General features: G+C 35.1%; 1 protein-coding gene across 2 annotated transcripts in view; it reads right to left on the reverse strand.

Annotated features, from left to right (window-relative positions):
- The window catches only part of NUP37 (nucleoporin 37), a 42,434-nt gene that overhangs the window by 17,747 nt on the left and 4,652 nt on the right, over positions 1-20,035 (reverse strand). For both annotated transcript variants that reach the window (XM_045464243.1, XM_045464244.1), the window contains exons 3-5: positions 14,307-14,431; positions 10,479-10,551; positions 8,693-8,787 (exon numbers count right to left, since the gene is read on the reverse strand). In XM_045464243.1, coding sequence (XP_045320199.1) covers positions 8,693-8,787; positions 10,479-10,551; positions 14,307-14,431 — 293 coding nt within the window. The remainder of the gene's footprint in view (positions 1-8,692; positions 8,788-10,478; positions 10,552-14,306; positions 14,432-20,035) is intronic.

The raw sequence follows: 20,035 nt of genomic DNA on the forward strand, positions 1-20,035 counted from the left end.
TGGGAAACCATATTAACTAAAAGCACAAATCTAGGGTTAAGATGGGCCAATCTCCATAGTGGGTATGGTAGGTTAGAGTGGTGAATAAATAAACTTTGTCATCTGGGCAAAAGCCTTTAACAGTGGAGGCAACAAAAAGGCATGAGAGTATAAGATACGAATTTTGTACAGGATACTTTCAGTATGTGTCTGTGTTTCAAATATATTCAGAAATAAGATTAGACTAATTCAGCATTTTTTTTTTTTAATGTTAGAGACTACTATGCAAGTAGTATTAATGTACTAGTAAGTATTAATGATAAAAGAAATGGACCACCACAAATTTTATTGACTTGAGAGTAAGAATAGTAAGGGTGAAAATGAGAGATAATTGCATATGCTTATTATTTTATCCTCCAATAACAAAAAATAAGGAGTCAAAAAAAGAATCAATAATCAAAGACTACGTGTGTTTTGGAGGGGAGACAAAGGTAGCCTGTTTCAAACATAACACTAATAAAACAACTATACCATACATAAAATAATCTACCTTTGTAAATCTTTACAAAGCTTTGGAAGAGTTAAAAAAAATATTACAAGCTCATATGTTTTTGCTTCATTTTGTTTTCTTGAAATTCCAAACAAATTCAGCAGAAACTACAAGTTTATCATCACAGAGGTGAGAAACTAGGTGAGGCTGCCCCAGGGGAGAATTAACATCTTACTTAACTTACATAGACAGATTTTTGAAGGATAGGAATTCTGAGAAATTTTGTCACATTTAAAAATAAATTCAAAATTAAACTCTCAACTGCAAAGAAATACCATATGGTAGTTTTCAAACAGATCATACAGAATGATTTCATCTTCAAGGAATTCAAAGTAAAAGAACTTTTCCTTTAACTAACATAAACACCAGTAATACTATCCAGGAAATATTAGCATTTTATTATTTCCAAGAAAAATTTTGATAAACTTTAGAACCTAAAATTTGACTATATGTTATAAATGAGGGAAAGGACTCCTTGTTAGTGACATAAATGGACTTTCAAAACAAACCTGAAAAATGTTTATGGATCTGATTCTCATTTATACAATTCACTTCCTGCAACCACACGAGGGCCACATAAAACCAGCTTAAATTACTGCAATCACTGATATGGTAATACAATTTATGTGGTAATGGTTTTGGATTTCATCTACAGGAGCACATAAGAGAGAACAAAGAGTTGAATATTAGAAAGAGGTGTGACCAGTACCTGATCATATAAAAGTTTAGAAAAGTCTTGTATCACTTTCTAACTTTTACTCTACTATAATCTTGCATACTATTTAACTGCACTGAATTGAAAAAGGTCTGCAAATGTGATCAACAGGTTTTAGTATAACTTTTGGATAGTTCTTATAAAGAAACAGATCCTTATGTTCCACACAAGGGAGGTAAACTATTACCAAACCTAACACAAACTGTTTATTTATCCTATTCTTAAAGCTCTTGTTATAACTGTGCAATAATTGATCTTGATTTAAAATGTTACAAAAAATTACATGGAATTTTGGAAGGCAAGCAGAGAACTTTATTTCTGGATTTATTTAACCATAACATTATAATAAATAATACAAATTCTCCCGATTTCACTTTGTACCTGGAATTACTTAGGCAAAGTTTATTTGCTCCTGAATAGGAATTCACTGAAGGCTCTCAGTCCCCTTCTCTCTGTTTCCTGCAAGGACTATTTTTAAATAGACTGCATATTCTGTGATCCCAGTTGGGGTCAGGGAGGGGTAGGGTGGGGTGGGTCAGAACACCATCTTAACTATGGATTCTGAAGACTCTCGAACGTACATAAACAGAGGTAATATGGAAAGAACTTGGCTGGCATGGGGTTCACAGAAGACATTTGACAAACATTTTTTTTCCTCTTGTATAACTTTTCAAAAAACAATTGGCTTAGTGACTATCTTAGGTAATTTAGTATTCCTTTATCCAATGATTTGGTTACATTCCTAAAAAAATCTTATTTTTTATTTTTTATATGCTACCCCTTTTCCCATTCTTTTTAAAAATGATGACAGCTAGAACATGACAACTACTAATATCCCATGTTTTATAGACAAAGAATGGCACATTACATGCTTCTATTATTTTAGTCTTAAACTAAGAATCCCTTGGTTTCTAGAAGCCAATTTTCCTTCACCATAAATTTTATCTAATATTTAAAAAGATTGTTGGGGGGGGTGGAGGAGGAAAGAGATTTACTTCTGACATCCTTTGTAGTTACAGTGAGTACTGGGTCTTCTATTTCTTTTGTATCCCCCAAAGTACTAAATGTTGGCTATACTAAACGTGTTTAATAAATACTTGTTGATCTGACTTGTTCTTACAGAACGGTACTGTTTTTAATATACAAGAACATCTGTTATTTGGCACTGACTGGGAATGAGATGTTCTGTATTAGTGAGTTTTTAAAATAATAAGCTTAACCCATTAAATACTTAAACACCATTTTTACCTTCCTTTGGAGGTATGGGATAATAAGTCTTTCTAAATGAATATGTATTTATTTACTTCTCAAATATAATAATAACTTTAACCTTCTTTTGATAATGCTGGGTCATAAGTCTGAACACCAGTAGTGACATTTTCCTGTGCATATGCATATACATACATATACGCATGTATGCGTGTATATATATGTGTGTGTAAATATTTACATATGGTGGACATGATGAGGGCCATAAAGGAGATGGTACCGAACATGAGGCTGAATGGCTAGCAATGCCATTTTTTACTTGGGAATTTCTTTTCTTAAACACATCTCCTGTCAGATGCTTTGTTTGGTGGTGGCAAGACGTGACAAGTACAGAGTTGTATTCATTCCTTCTCCTACTCACTCACTGAGTACTGCCACAAGGGCACTCAGATGCTATGATGACTGACTCTAAGGTAGTAAAGCAAAGCTGACCCTGAAAAATACCTTATTAGTGCAAAGGCCATAGCAATCTCCTCTAGAATAATTTTCCTTATCCTCTAGAAAAGTCTGTTTCTCTTTACTCTTCTTCCTCATCTGTAAACTGCACTAATGAAGTAGGAAGAAGGAACATGACATCTTTTCAAGAACTGGTATAGAATGTTTTAGCAAAGGTATCTTTCAAACATTATAAACTCTACATAAGCGGAAGATAACACTTCTGCAGACGTGACTCTAACCACAATTGTGTCAATTTTATTAAGCCCTACAGAATGCTTAATTTTGAACAGAACACACAGGTTATCTGAATACTTACTTTTTCAGTAATATAAAAAGACGAAAACTTAAAAAGTGTTAAACTGGAAACAGCATAATGTAGTGAGCAAGACTGCCTGGGATTCCCCTCTGTAAAAGGGGGAAAACCTACCACATAAGGGTTTTGAGGATTAAATGAATTAATCCATCAAATGAGAATGAAATTTAGAAATCCCACTAAAGGCGGGAGCATTTCAAGATACAAGATAAAGTTTTTGCAATCTTTGTTAGTATTCCATCCCATTGAATAACAGTGATTTATTTTGATACTATCGATATAAAAACTGATTGATTTCCAAGAATATTATCCTTCCTTAGTTTTTCAACTTGACATCCTATAATAAGACTGTGTTATTTTTACTTTGAAAACATTATTTCCCTCTTTCACTTTTTTCTATTAAGATGGACATGAGTTTAATCTAATAACCGTAGTTTCACTCAGACACACTGAGTTATGACACTGCAGAACTCCAGATGGCACTATTTACATTGTACTTGATACAAACCATATCCCTGGAATCCTGAAATTTGGCAGCCTTGTCTCTGCCTTATATTTTCCTATCATCTTGTTTTTCTGATATTCAACTTTATTCATTGTAAAGAGAGACAAAGACTACCTGAGTATATACACACCACACTTTTATTCTGTAACAATTAGTTTTCTTTTTTACAGAAATGTATAGTACAATTAAGGCACTAAAATAATTTTTTGTGAATAGATATTTTGATAGCTTATATTTTCTATGAGTTTCATTTATGACTGTATATGGGCATTATAAAATATTTATTTTGAAAAGGGGATATTGGGACTGATAAGAACTGCTGACTTAAATGAGAATTCAATTTTCTTATAAACCTACATAGATCACAGAATATAAAACTAGATGAAATTTTAGATTACAATTTAATCTCTCATCTTCTATAATAACATTTCAGATTATGAGTAGCCCTGTGGTTCATTGTTTAAATTAATGAAGTTATATCACAGAATGTAGAGAAGTAAGAAAGAGCTGAAATAGTTTACATACAAATATGTCTTCTCATGCCAGGTGAGTAAGAGTGCAGGTACTAGGGTCAGACTGCCTGATACTCCTGTTCCTCTACTTAACAGCTCTGTCCCTTTCCACAAATTACTTGGCCTCTCTTTTTTTTTTTTTTTTTTTAATTTTTTTTTTTTTTAACGTTTATTTATTTTTTTGAGACAGAGAGAGGCAGAGCATGAACAGGGGAGGGTCAGAGAGAGGGAGACACAGAATCCGAAACAGGCTCCAGGCTCTTAGCTGTCAGCACAGAGCCTGACGCGGGGCTCGAACTCACGGACCGCGAGATCATGACCTGAGCCGAAGTCGGCCGCTTAACCGACTGAGCCACCCAGGCGCCCCTTGGCCTCTCTTTATCTTATATCCCCATCATGTAAATGAGCATAAAAATAGTACTTATCTCAGAGTTGTTGTAAAAATTAATTAAATTTACATAGGTAAGTGGTGGTTAATATACAGTAAAGCACTCAATAAAATATTTAGTAATGTTTTTGCTTATTAATATTGCAATTCACTTATAGAAAACAAAATATCTTCGTGATTCTTGGAGAAGCCTGAAATGCCTTCCTCTGAAATGATTATTCACAGGTTTAAAAATAAGTCAGTGATTACTGTTCACTGCCTTTCTACCTCCCTGTCAACCCCCAAAGGGGGGAAAAAAAAAGTCAATGCTTACCAAGTACCTAGCTAGCATGGTGCCTGGCACATACTAGACACTTGATACTTGTCAACTGAATGGACTAGTCTATATTAATTGAGTCTCAATACATTTGTTTGTCCTTTATACAAGTGACGATTTGTTAACAGATAGAGTGACATGCTAGTACAAGTAAGAACTATCTTCATTTTGTCTGATTCAGAATTTGGCAATTTTCAATAAAATACATAAACTTTATGAATTTGTTCAGGGGATATACCGTTTTGAAATGATGTCCCTAAGGCCATAAATCTAGCTAATTATAATACTGTGTCTCTCTTGGAAATGACAAAGTCAAACATCAGAAAATATGCATAGATCAAAATATTTATTTTAAAAATTATTTAAGTTGGCATGGAGTCAGAGAGAAATATTCATTCTACCCTTTATAGTACAAAATGTTATCTTCTAAGCATTTTCTAGTTTTAGCTAGATATTGTTGAAGACTTTTGCATCAATATTTGTAAGGGATATTGGTTTGCAGTTCTCTTATAATGCCTTTGGTATCAGGATAATATGGGCATCATAGAATAGTTATAAAATGTTCCCTTCTCTTCTATTATCTATAAGCATTTGAGACACTGGTGTTGATTCTTCATTAAATGTTTAACAGAATTCACCAGTAAAGCATCCTGTCCTGGGCTTTCTTTGTTGGGATGCTTTTAATTATTGATTCAATCTCTTTGTTTGTTATAGGTCTATTCAGATTTTCTCTCTTTTCTTGAGTTTTGCGAATTTTGTGTTTCTGGGAATTTACCAGAATTTTATCTAGGTTAATTTGTTGGTGTGTAACTGTTCATAGCATTCTCTTAAAATCCTTTTTATTTCTGTAAGGTTGGTAGTAATGTCCCACTTTTTCTGATTTTTCTAATTGGAGTATTCTCTTGGTCTAGACAAAGGTTTGTCAATTTTGCTAAATCTTTTCCAAGAACCAACTTACAATGTCTTTGATTCTCTGTGGTTTTCTATTCTCTGCTTATCTCTGCTATAATCTTTACTTTCTTCCTTCTGCTATCTTTGCGTTTCCTTTGTTCTTTTTCTAGTTCCTTTAAGATATAAACTTAGGTTACTAGTTTAAGTTCTTTTTTTTTTTTTTTTTTTAATATTTCTTTATTTTTGAGAGAGAGACAGAATATGAGCAGGGGAGGGGCAGAGAGACAGGGGGACACAGAATCTGAAGTAGGCTCCAGGCTCTGAGCTGTCAGTACAGAGCTGGATGTGGGACTTGAACTTGTGAACCATGAGATCATGACCTGAGCCAAGATCAAGAGTCAGATGCTTAAACACCTGAGCCACCCAGGCACCCCTGAAATGTTTTTCTATTGTAGTCTTCTCAGAATTCCTTCTTTCCTTTGTTACTATGAAAGTGTAGGATACCTACTACTCTTCCTTACTTTAAACTTCTTGATTTATGCTGTTTCTTTTAAAAGTTTTAATCTATATTGCTAAGCTTTTGGACCAAGACATTTGACTTTAATAGCCAATTGGAATTATCCTTTACTTCTGATTGGTGAACTAAGCTGACAAATTCTAAATTTAGCTCCTTAGCTACTGCTAAAATGATGTTATCAACCCCCAATCTCAGTGGCTAAGAAAAATAAGCATACATTTCTTGCTCATGAATCTGTAGGAAGCTCTATTTCATAATGCCACATGGGTCCATATTTGTTCTATGTGTTTCTCATTCTGGGACCAGTAGCTATCTAGGCCACTCTCATCTTACAGAAGACAGAGGACAATAGGTCAAGACAAACCAGGTAAATCAGATAAAGTGTCTGCTTGTATCATACCAGCTAACATTTTGTTGGCCTAAACAAGCCACATAGCTAAGCCCAATGGAGTGGGAAAATCTCCTTCCATGGGAAGAGGGGAGGGAGAGTATTCATTTACTGAACAATAACATCATCGATCTGCAGTGTAGCAAAATAAGGCAATTAGGTGCAACAAAGTTTTTTTTTAAAAAGTTAAATTTATTTAAAGGACTTACTTTGAAGTTAAGTCTTTCTCCTTTTTAGAACAATAATGTTCTTACTTTCAGAAAATGATGGTAATAATAAAAGGCAGTAGACCTTTTAAAATTCTTACTACTTGACAAAATAAAAAGTTGGCAACCCCTTTTCAGTCCCCAAAATTTTAGGACCATTTTACTAGTCTACAAAAATCCCCAATTCTACAACAAGAAAAAAAGTAATAATAGACCACTGAATGTAATCCCAGGTCTTTGGCTATTGTTCACTATTCAGAGGCTGTTCCTTGGCTTGCAAAGACGCTCATTTTCCCCCTTCTCAGGTTTCATTATTCCAAATGCTTGTGATTAGGAAAGTCCACGTGTTACAGAACTAAAATGTCATTATTTATATCTAGTGATCTATTCTAACTTTTACCTTAAAAATGGTCCCATTTACTCTTCAGCTCTCTATAAAACTTGGTTTTGTAACATGTGAGGCCCTAAAATCTTAATGGCATGTAAATCTTTCATGTCCTTGACATGAAAATTTTAACAGGCAGTACATAAAGAATAATGGCCTATGACTCTATAACTTTAAAAGGATGAGCTGTTATGATTAAAATTTAACAAGTTCCTCGTGGCTTTACTTCCAATGTGAAAAGACACATATTTAATGGTTTTATATATATACAAGTGTTTATGAACACTAATGATTTTGTCATCGCCTCATCAAACATTAAAACTATGTAAAATAACAGAGCTGTGGGGTATTTTTCCTCACAGTACTGTTAAAGCAAATGAAGTGATTGGCACTCCTATAGAATTCCCTCATTTCACTCCTGACTCCTCAGCTTATTTCCACCTCCTACTCTTCGTCTTATTCTTTACTTGTGATATTCTCCAGCTTTAGGCACTATTAAAAAATGTTATAGCTACCTCATCCATTCCAAACTTGGGGTGAGGTGGAAGAATGTGATATTTAAATGCACTACATCTACAGGAAACCTTTATTTTTTATCTCAAAAAAAATTTTTTTAATGTTTATTTTTGAGAGAAAGAGAGAAAGAGAGAGAGAGAGAGAGAGAGAGAGAGAGAGAGAGAGCACACAAGGAGGGGAGGGGCAGAGAGAGAGAGAGACACAGAATCTGAAGCAGGCTCCAGGCTTTGAGCTGTCAGCAGAGTCTGACTCAGGGCTTGAACTCACGAACTGGGAGATCATGACCTGAGCTGAAGTCGGTTGCTTAACCGACTGAGCCACCCGGGCGCCCCTACAGAAAACCTTTAATATAGAGACTTCCAAATTTGTCAGAATAGGAAATTTCCCATGAGTCTTAGTTTAGCAAATGAGATTTGCAATTCATTATTAAACAACTTTCAGACAGGATCTGTGAAATAACTTCACAGTATGGCAATTGCCTTTTAGTATCCTACTGATCTTACCCGATATTGGAGAATTTGACCCATTATATATTTAAATTTCATAAATGTACACATCTAAAATAAGAGGCAGAGAGGCACCTATGAGTCAGCAAGGGACGTTTCCATTAACTGGGATGAGAACTCAACTTACCAGTTGTGAAACTCATGTTTGTGTCATGCTTACAATTTAAACCAAGTATACTTCTTTTATAACATTTTATGGAGTATATATACAAATTAAATTTTCTCTAATTTTTCTAACGTAATTCTCATTAAAATAAGATGAAAATTGAAAAATGTGGCTTTAACATAAGCAACATACCTGCAGGTATGATCATCACTCACACTTGCAAGTTCTTGGCCCTCTTTGGGCTCAAACACCAAACCATTAATGAAATCTGAATGGCCCTCTAAAATCTGATAAAAGGAGAGAAGTTAATAAGTACACTGGAAAATAACCTACAATATTCCTACCTAATATTTTTACTTTACTGACTTAAAAGCTTTCACTGCATGCTTCCCTTTTCTATAAATATTTCTTAAGCAATTTGCTATTTTTAAAGCATGATTTATACACCCACTTTTCTGGAAGGTTTATCTTGGAAAGAAGCTGATCATTCAACACACAGCTATTAGCTTGATCTTTCTTTTCTAGTATGCATTTCTTACAAACACACACACACACATACACACACACACTTTTTTTACTGTACCTGTCCTCATATCACCTCCTTTTATTACATAAAGCTTAAGCAAAAATTAAAGCTAGAAGAACTTTCTAGGGGTACTGAGATAGAGTCCCCCTCAACTTTTTAACTCACATCTACTGCTCTGCACACTCTTTATCTAATAAACACATATGGATTTCACCTTCTAAGGTCTTTATTCACTTCCTCAATGTGACTGCCATCACCGGGGACAGTTAGTATTAGAAGCCCATAATCACAACAACTCAAAAATCCAGTTTTGTTTTGTGGCAAGAACATTTAAGCTCAAAGCTCGTTTTTTAAAAAAAAATTTTTTTAAATGTTTGTCTATTTTTTGAGAGAGAGAGAGAGAGAGAGAGAGAGAGAAATGGAGCATGAGCAGGGGAGGGCAAAGAGAGTGGGAGACACAGAATCTGAAGTAGTCTCTAGGCTCCGAGCTGTCTGCACAGAGCCTCACGTGGGGCTTGAACTCATGAGCCATGAGAAGATCATGACCTGAGCCGAAGTCTGATGCTTAACTGACTGAGCCACCCGGGTGCCCCTAAGATCTACTCTTCGCAACTTACAAGTATGTAACACATACTGTTCATTATACTCGTTATGCTGTACATTAGATTCCCAGAACTTATTCATCTTTTTTTGTTTTGTTTTTTGTTTTTTTGAGAACTTATTCATCTTATAACTGGAAGTTTATACCCTTTGACCAACATCTCCCCATTTCCCCCATCCCCCAGCAACCACCATTATACTGTTTCTATGAATTTGCCTTTTTAAAATTCCACGTATAATTGAGATCATACGGTATTTGTCTTTGTCTTATTTTACAGGGTTATTTATTATACTAATAGAAAACATATATATAGGGCTTACTATACACAAAGCTTTGTTCTAAATGTTTTACATGAATTAGCTCTGTCAATGCTTGTGGTCCTTGAGGCAGATACTATGATTATCCCCATTTTACAGATAAGAAACTGAGCACAAAGAAATTGGGAACTTGACCAGTCACACTGTTACTAAAGCGGTAGAATTGGGCTTCAAACCCTGGTAGTCTGGCTCCTGTGTCAGTGATCTTAAGCACTTTGTAATCCCACCTTGCCCTATGCTGTGCTAATTGTTGGTTCTCTTCAAGTCTGACTCAACTCTATGTGTGTTCATGTCTATTACTCTACTACTATACTGAAATGTGAATTTCTAATTTTCATTCATTTGCTGTGCCTATGTAGTATTTTAATAAATGCTACCAGATTTATAACCTATAGTCCTTACTATAGCCTAAAACAGAGTCAAATAAAGTAAGATGACATTAAATGTCATTTTAAATTGAGATAAATTCAATTAAAAAAGCAAAAGTAATACATGTTTTAAAATACAGAGTTATAAGTATACTTGTCCACATACCTTGTATTCATTTTTATCTTGAAGGTCTGAAGTAAACAACCTTATTTTCATATCAGCAGCTGAAGTACAAAATCTAGAAGTAAAAAAACAAGACCCAACACAAATCAGTTATTAGAGCTATAAGTAGAAACAAGGACGAATCTCACATATATAATGTCAAGTGAACAAAGCAAGGCAAAACAAAAGGATATTATTATTCCATTTGTATGAAAGTTCTTAGGTAGCAAAAAATAGTTGATAAAATAGCTGATAAAACTACAGAAAAAAACTCAAGAAGATAAATGATTGCCACAATAATCATGAGAATAATTACCTTTAAGGAGAAGGGAGGTTAATTAGGAAGGGGCAGGGGGAGACCTTAGGTACTCGCAATGTTTTCTATTGCCTTCCATGGGTGATCATTACATGGGTGTTTATTTTACAATAATCATGTTAAACTGCACATGTACTTTTTTTTTCTTTTGCACTTTTGGGCACATATGCTATATTTCGTAACATACAAATTAAAGATAAGAAAAAAATAAAAAAAACCCAAAGCTTATAGTACCTAATTCTTCTTTGAATTTGTCCCATTATTGTTTTGGGTATTCATACTTTCCCACTCAGAGGAAACTGTAGAACAGACTTGTTACAACATTACTAATGTGAGGGTCTTCTAAAGTAGATTTCCCCATAGTGATGTCATAAGAAATCATTTAAAAATCTCTCACCAAAATATCATTTCTAAAATAGAAAAAGGCTATTTTAGAAGGTTTTTAAAATAAATATCTCAAGCAAAAGGGTTTATAAAGAAGGTATTAGTAAAAGAGTAAGGCCAAGTTCAGTAAAAACATCAAAGAATACAGGCCTTACAGGGACAAAGATTATTTACTTAAAAAAGAATTAATGAAAGAATCTCATTAAGATTAAAAGAGGGGTGCCTGGGTGGCTTGGTCACTTGAGCATCTGACTCCTGATTTCAGTTCAGGTCATGACCCCAGGGCTGTGGAAGTGAGCCTGGCAGCAGGCTCCATGCAGAGTATGGAGCCTGCTTGAGACTCTCATTCTCTCTCTTTCTCTCTCTCTCCCCCTCTCCCTCTCCCTCTGCCCCTCTCCTTAACTTGGGTGCGTGCTCTCTAAAAAAACCCAATTTTTAAAAATTAATAAATAAAATTAGAAGATAAAACACACATACAAAACTTTATGGAAAATCTTGTGGTGTTCTACTTTTCTCCAAACTTTGCTGCTTAACTTTATACATGGTAAGTATATTTACATCACCCTTTAATAAACCATAAAGACTCAGAGAACAGAGGTAAGGTGAAGAGTTACTCTCCAGCAAATGTGAAAGAAAAGCAGTGGGTATGAACGGAGAGACAGAGAGATGGAGAGAGAGAAAGAACTGACGGTAACTAAATGCTAAAGATAAAACACTAGGAATGGGTTCTTTCTAACTACAAGTTAACGATGGTAAGACAGACACAAAGTTATATACCTCAGTCATCTTGATAGACCACTCTTCAGTCATGAAAAAAACAGTACCTACTTTGGATTATAAATATAAAAAAGTAAAGTAAGAAATATAAAAAGTACAGTTTAATCACAACTGTGTAACACTATTTATGAAAAAAATAGAGTACTGGGTGTGTAGATGGCCTTTAAAAATGTTTCTGTATATTCCAAATTTGATACAGTAAATGTGTATTATTTTTATAATAAAAATAATTTATTTAAAAACAAAATCGTGCTGCCAGCTTGCTCTAAAAATACTGTCTTTAAAAATAATGGCTGGTTAACGTGCCAAGTTTATTATACATATTTGTAGAGTTCTCCCCGAAATTTGAGGCTGCTTATCAAAAGGCAACAACGACAAAAAAGATGAAACAGTATAGCATATCCATTAAAAGGAGGACAGGAAAACAGGCACCAAGCAGAACCATGGGAAGAACAGTTTCTACAGCTTTAAAAATCTGCTAGCGAATGCAAAGAGACTGACTGACTCTTGTTTAGCTTCAGATTCTGTGAACACTTCCTTTTAATATAAAAGGAAATGAACAGCAAACTGGCTGCTGACAATGACTTATGTATGTTAACAAGCACTGTCGTGTGGATTATTTAAAATTCAGTTAGCTAAAACCTGTAAAGCTTCTAGAAGAAAACAGCACATCTTCACAATCTTTGTTGCAGGCAACCATTCTGTAGTTAGGAAATAGAATGCATATGAAAAAGTGCTCAACATCATGAGTCATCAGGGAAATGTCATTGTGGTACTAACCAAATTAAAGACTGACAACAATTAAACGTTTTAGAGTTGGTAGAGGAAGTGGAACCTCTTTAGATTATTGGTGGGCACATAAAATGGTAGAAGCACTATGGAGACTGGTACTTTTTAAAAAATGTTAACATACATCTATCCTCTGATTCTACTCTGATTCTCTTAAGAGTAGGAGCAATTCTACTCCTAAGAGAAATAAAACCATGTATCTACTAAAAGCTGTATATAGGGACGCTCAAACAACTTTAGTCATAATAGCTAAAAACTGGATACTGCCCTAGTGTTTATTTACAGGAGAATGTTACAAACAAATAGTGGTATTTATACAATGTAATGGAATGCATTACAAAGTAACAAAATAAATGATTAAACAAAGTAACAAAATAAGTCTTAACACGGATAAATCTCAAAAACATCACACTAGACACAAAAAATACATTCTATATGATTCTATTTACATGAAGTTCTAGAATAGGCAACACTCATTTCTGAAAATTAGATCAGTGGTTGCTCTGGCAGAGGATGGGGTACATGGATTGACTGGGAAGGAGCATAAAGAACCTTTTGAAGTGATGGAAATGCTATGTATTACCAGCATATGGGTTATACAAGTATATGCATGTCAACACTGATCAAACGGTACTCCCAGAAACTGAGAATTTCACTGTTTTCAAATTATCCCTTAATTTAAAAAAATTAGGTTAGCTCAGTAAGAGCTAACTTATGGCTGCTAAGCTGTTTACTAAAAGAAGACATATCTTTTAGATTTGACATCTGTGGAAGCAAGGTTAGTGTTTTGCAGCAAGCACTAAATAATCTGACATATTATTATTGCCTTTGTGGAGAAGGCCTCAGCAGGTAGTGCCAAGATGTTTCTTTCTTCAAGCAATTGTTCTTTTCTAATGTTTTCATAAAAACTGAAGCTCAAGTATTAGAACTGCCGCTTTATATACTGTGAAACATGTACATATGACATTGGCCTATGTGTGCAGCAGTAAGTTTGATTAATGATTCAACCACATTTACTTATTTCAACAGAGTTGTACTTTCAGTAAGTAGTGGACTCAGTGAAGAATCTGTGAAGACCTCAAATGATTTAGGTGAAACTCAAGTAAAAATTTATGTAGTCAGGCCCAAACATATTCTCAAAGTACCACTACCATGTTGCATATTTAAAACACATATTCAGATAATAAACCTAAATTACAAAATAATGGCCAATGTTAAAATTGCTAATGTCTAGGGGCGCCTGGGTGGTTCAGTCAGTCGAGCGTCTGACTTTGGCTCAGGTCATGATCTTGTGGTTTGTGGGTTTGAGCTCCGCATGGGGCTCTGTGCTGACAGCTCAGAGCCTGGAGCCTGCTTTGGATTCTCTGTCTCTCTCTCTCTCTCTGCCCCTCCCCTGCTCATGCTCTGTCTCTGTCTCAAAAGGAAATAAAACGTTAAAAAAAAAAGCTAATATCTAAAAGTGGGGAAAAAGGAAATGGAGGAGAAATGTCCTTATGATCAAAGGCTTCAGATCACTTACAACAAAGGACATTAATAAATACTGCATTTAATAGTTTTAAACTTACTTGATTATTGGAGGCAATGAATCAAGTCTAGTTTCTGGGCTCCAAGCTATGCCATCAACCCTGACTCCATGCTGAAATGTTCGTAGTGTTTTATACTGAATTCCATCCACGTCTGCTTCTTCTTCCTAAACATACATAGTAAATGTTTTAATAAGTTATGAGAACAAACACTATAACACCCCATTTCGTTATAATTAAGAATTTATCAGGAGGCCATATATATTCTTTTGTAAGTTCAAAAACAAATTAGATACTGAGATTTAAGTGGTTTACTGAACAACGATGACAAAAATCGACAAAACTTTCTAAGCCTCAAAGAATAACTCTCTAGGGCCACTAAAAATAAACAGTGAACATGTTATACTTTATCTTACTTAGAAGACATTTTATTCCTGATAGTAAACATATTTCACAGCAAATGCAATGAAAATTGAATCCTCTAAAAATCAAAATATTCTAGGTAAATGAATTACCATACATAATCGAACTGACAATATTAAAAAAATACATACCGAAAATAAAGTTTTGGTTATGTACAAGATAATGCCTCAGTCATTACAATGAATATCAATAATTTTCACATAGTATTATATATGGCACTATACATGTATAGGATGTTACAAATTGTTCATCTAATACTATTACATACAGTCTATGAATAGTGAATATGTTGATACAATCTGGTTAGTTTTTTGGATTCTAGGTTAGATGTTTAATTAAAGTCAGCTTATTTACCCGCTCAGTACTAGTAAAATGATTTCTGTTTATCTTCATGGGAAGAGGAGGAAGAAAAAATGAATTTTGAAAAGCCAAGTCATCTAGGTCTGGCAATATGGACGTTCACCTGAAAAGCTTTCCCATTATAAAAATAATGCAAAAATCCAAGTCCAGGGAAGCAACTGAGCACTTAGGCATGAAGCTATCTTAAGTACTTCTGCCCACATCCAATAACTAACTGCTTGTTTGCGAGGCAAAAAGACAAAGCTTAGTGCCTGCACAAAGAAGGATGATTAGAGACTTCTGCATAGATCCAGGACTTCTAAAGGGGAAGTAGGAATAAAACCAAAAAACCAAAACTACTATGCAAAATGTCTACCATGGGTAAAGGCTAAGAAAGAGAAATGCCACTTATAAGAAAATCTCAACCATAAACTGGTCCTCCCATGAGTTTGGGGCCTGAATTCACACTATGTGCTTCAGAAAATAACATTTTAAAATGGCCATATGTTGGTAGTGGCCCCAAGCACTTGACAGACAAAAGCAAATTCTCTTTGGATGAACTACCTCTACCCAGGTCTCAAAAAGTTCCCACAGATATAGTTCAATCAAATATGATCTTACATGCATGCACTCATATACGTGGAAAAAAAATATCACAAACACAAGTATGAGTAAGCAACAAGAGATTACCAAAAATGATTAGGCAGATTTTAAAAAGAACCAAACAAAAAATTTAGATGAAAATACCATAATGGAAAAAAAAAAAAATCAATGCTTAGAGCAGCTGGAAGACAGATTTGAAAAAAATTACTCAGAATGGAGCAAAGTGAAGACAACAAGAGAAAAGGGATTCAATGAAAAAGTCTACCACGTATCTAATTGGGGCTATAGAGGAGTGAATAGAGGGAATGAGGGAAGAGGCAATATTCGAAGAGATAATGACAAAGGATCCTCTCCATACTTGATGACAGGCACCAATATGCACATTTAGAAAGAAAAATACATCCCAGTTGGCTTAAATAAAAAAATCTGCAGGCAGATACAACATAGTGAAGCTTCAGAATATACACACAAACTCTCATATATTTGTGTGTATATGTATATACACATTGAGAGAGAGAGTGGTGGGGAGGGAGAAGGCCAGGTGTGTGTGTGTGGGGGGGGGGGGGGTGGATAGGGGGAGGTGTCAGCAACAGCAGCCAGAAGAAAAGACAGGTTCCCTACACAAGAGATTTCCTATAAAAGGACAACCATGGACTTCTCAGCAGAAACAAATGCACGAAGATAGTAGAATAAGAGCTCCAAAATGATGACTGAAAAAAACTCCAAAACTAAACACTGCAAGAATGAAGCTGTACTAAAGATATTTTCAGAAAAACAAAAACCAAGACTTAGCATCAATAAACTCTCACTGAAAGATCTAAAGCAGATGGTGGCAACCAATGTTGTGCAAAATCTGACCTCTGGCTTGTTTTTGTAAGGCCCATGAGATGAAAATCATTTTTAGATTTTTAAGGAGTTGTAAATAACCATGAGTAATTTGCAACAGACACCTTAAGTGGCTGGAAAAATGTAAAATACTAGAAATTATTTAGTAGTAAATAACTTAGCAGTAAAAATTTAGTAGTAAAGTTTTTCTTATAGTAAAGAATGTGCTTTCAGGTGAAGAAAAACGATCCCAGAAGGAAGGCCTGAGATGTAAGAAAAAGTGAGTAAAAAATCAAAGGCAAGCAGGTGGGTTAATCTAAACAAATATTAGCCACATAAAACACTTAAATTCATGTGTTAAAGTGAAAAGAAAAATGACAGAACTAAAATATGACAGTAATATAAGTCTGGAGGGTGTGGTAATAGTTCAAAGAGTCAAAGATCCTTATTTTGTTCATGAAGAAGTTAAAGATATTAATTTTGACTTTGTTTAATTAAGTGTGTATGTTAAAGTGTCTTTGGTAACCATTAAGAGAAACAGCATGTACAACCTCCAAATTAACAGGGAAGAAAACAATGAAAGGAGGTAACAAAACACAAGCAGAAGACATAAGAATATGCGTATTGGCAAGGTTTTCAAGAGTAAAAAACAAAAAGTAACCCAAATAGCCAACAGAAGAATAGATTAATCATGGTATATTTGTGTATCATATAACAATGGAAATAAATGAATGAACGTTGACATGGAGGAATCTAACAAATACAATGGTAAGAGCAACATACTGTAGAACAGAATACAGAATAATTTCATTAAAACAAAGGTTAAAACACGAAATACAATATACTGATTTGTAACACCTACATATATGGTAATTCTATAAAGAAAAACAAAGAATCCCCAGCATAAAATTTCAGACTCTTGGGGGTGAGAAGGAAAGGCTCGTAAGGGGAGAACACCCAGAGGGCTTCGAGGGAATTGCTAATGTTCCATTGCTTAAGCCAGGTTGTGGGTATACAGGAACATATTTTCTTCTTCTTCTTTTTTAAAATATTTGTTTATTTTGAGAAGGGGTGAGGGGCAGAGAGAGAGGGAGAGAGAATCCCATGCAGGCTTTGCACTGATAGCCCCTATGTGGGGCCCAGCCTCACCATGAGATCATGACCTGAGCTGAAATCAAGTGCTGGATGCTCAAGTGACTGAGTCATCCAGGTGCCCCTATTTTATTATTCTTTATACTTTTTATAGATAATACATATTTTAAAATACTTTTTATAGGCTTAAAATATTGTAATTTAAAAATAAGTAAATCCTTGTCTTGTTATTTAAATCAATACCCTAACTGGTCTAGAGACTCCAGCAAAATTTTTCATGACAAATTTGCCCAAGGAATCCTCTGTATTAAGTGGCTGTAGTTACCTTTTGTAAGTTATCCTTTATAATTCTTTTATAATTTTATAAAATTCTAACATCATCAAGGAAAAAAAAATCCAGAGCAGGTGAAACTTGTTATTTAATGAATACATATGTCTACATAGATAGGAATATTACCTAAAGGCCTGTTCTAAGAACTCCATTCATCCTGAATCTAAATGCAAAGTTTCAGGGACGCCTGGGTGGCTCAGTCAGTTAAGCATCCGACTTCAGCCCAGGTCATGATCTCACAGTCCATGAGTTCAAGCCCCGCATCAGGCTCTGTGCTGACAGCTCAGAGCCTGGAGCCTGCTTCAGATTCTGTGTCTCCCTCTCTCTGACCCTCCCCCATTCATGCTCTGTCTCTCTCTGTCTCAAAAATAAACATAAAAAATAAATAAATAAATGCAAAGTTTTAGAGTGTGTACTTAAAGTGAATCCTATTGGATGTGTAGATTTTTTCCAGGATAGCCTTTGGGATCCTTAGCAAAGCCATTTCACAGATACATTACACAGGGTTTTCTCTAAATAATTCAGATGCCCCTTGAAAATAACTTTAAATTTCAGATGAACTTAGAGTTAACAACAAAAAGTTTTTCCATAAATGAAAAAAAGGAGATAGAAATGTACTTATCAAGGAAAGAAAAACACTGTCAACTTTTATTACTTCATAATCTGTGTGTATAATAACTGTATAGCTAACAGCCAGATATGCCAAGGCAGCAACCACTAAGCAATTTTAAAATAAGGTTAAGAGCCTAATCATAGCTGACTTCATAGTCTGGGTTACATCTATTTTTCCACACTGGACAAATCAATCTTCTAAAAATGAAGTTTCACCATCAAAACACACTTTACTTTGCGACTGTAACAACAGTGTTGACGATTGGGTTCTACAATTTGTTACCCATAGTATATATGGAGTTATTGGGTGGCCGGTGGAGATAAAGAAACCCAGGGACTCTATACCCTGAGCTTTATGTATTACCAGTGAAACCTTTTTTCCTGGCAGCAATGTCTGCCATGGAGCCAACTAAAAGCCTAGGGTGTGTGTGTGGTATAGGCAGAGACGAATGTTATTTTAGGTTTAGTTTGGGGTGTAGGCAGTATTGTATAGGAAGGAAATTAAGACACTTTGGAAAACTTGCTACAGTACAAATCATTATATAAGGCTCTGGCGTATTTGAGGTTGGGACAAAGCCAGGTTGATTGAAAGGGCTATTCTAAGGGTTTGAAATTGGTAGGCCTTCCCACCACACCCATTTAAGGCCGAACACAGAATTTTAGTCAGATGAGACTGTAAAAGTTTACCTAGTCCACTTCTTTCATCTCACACTTGAATTTATAGAACATCTGAAGAGAGTTTGCACAACCCTTCTCTGCACATTCGGGAGCAGGAAATTAGCTACTTCTTGGGGGGAGCTTATTCAACTCAGGGGTAGTTCTGATTAGAAGAGTTCTCTTTAACGTTAAACCTAACTCTGTTCCCATGTAAATTCTATTCAGTGCTCCTGCCTTCTGGAACCATATGGATTAAGTCTACTTCAGTGATGGCAAGTGTCTGGCCACAGCTGATCTCTCTTTAGGTGAATGCACTCAAAGAGCAGATTCAGCATCGGTCTTAAAGCGCTATTAAGCCACAACTCAACTCAGAATTGACAAGTAACACAAAATACATCTACCATTCTGAGTCTAATCCCTCTTTCACATGATGGTTTCAAACATTTTAATAGCATTCTGAAATCTGTCTTTGAATACATCATCTGCTTTGCATCATAATATACACTGCTGAGAACTGAAGTAAACATTAAACAACCTGTGAATTTATACAGGAGAATATAGAGCTATACTGTCCAGCATGGTAGCCACCAGTCACATGGGGTGATTAAGCACCTGAAATACAGCTAGTTCAAAACTGTGTATATTTTATAAAGTGCAAAATCCACACCAATACAAAATATCTCATAAATTAAAATTTTTTTTTTAATGTTTACTTTTGAGAGAGAGAGGCAGAGCGTGAGCCAGGGAGGGCAGAGAGAGAGGGAGACACAGAGTGTGAAGCAGGCTCCAGGTTCTGAGCTGTCAGCACAGAGCCTGATGAAGGGCTTGAACTCACAAACTGCGAGATCATACCCTGAGCTGAAACCAGATGCTTAGCTGACTGAGCCAC

The sequence above is a fragment of the Leopardus geoffroyi genome, chromosome B4, assembly GCF_018350155.1.
Source record: "Leopardus geoffroyi isolate Oge1 chromosome B4, O.geoffroyi_Oge1_pat1.0, whole genome shotgun sequence".
NCBI classification, from domain to species: domain Eukaryota; kingdom Metazoa; phylum Chordata; class Mammalia; order Carnivora; family Felidae; genus Leopardus; species Leopardus geoffroyi.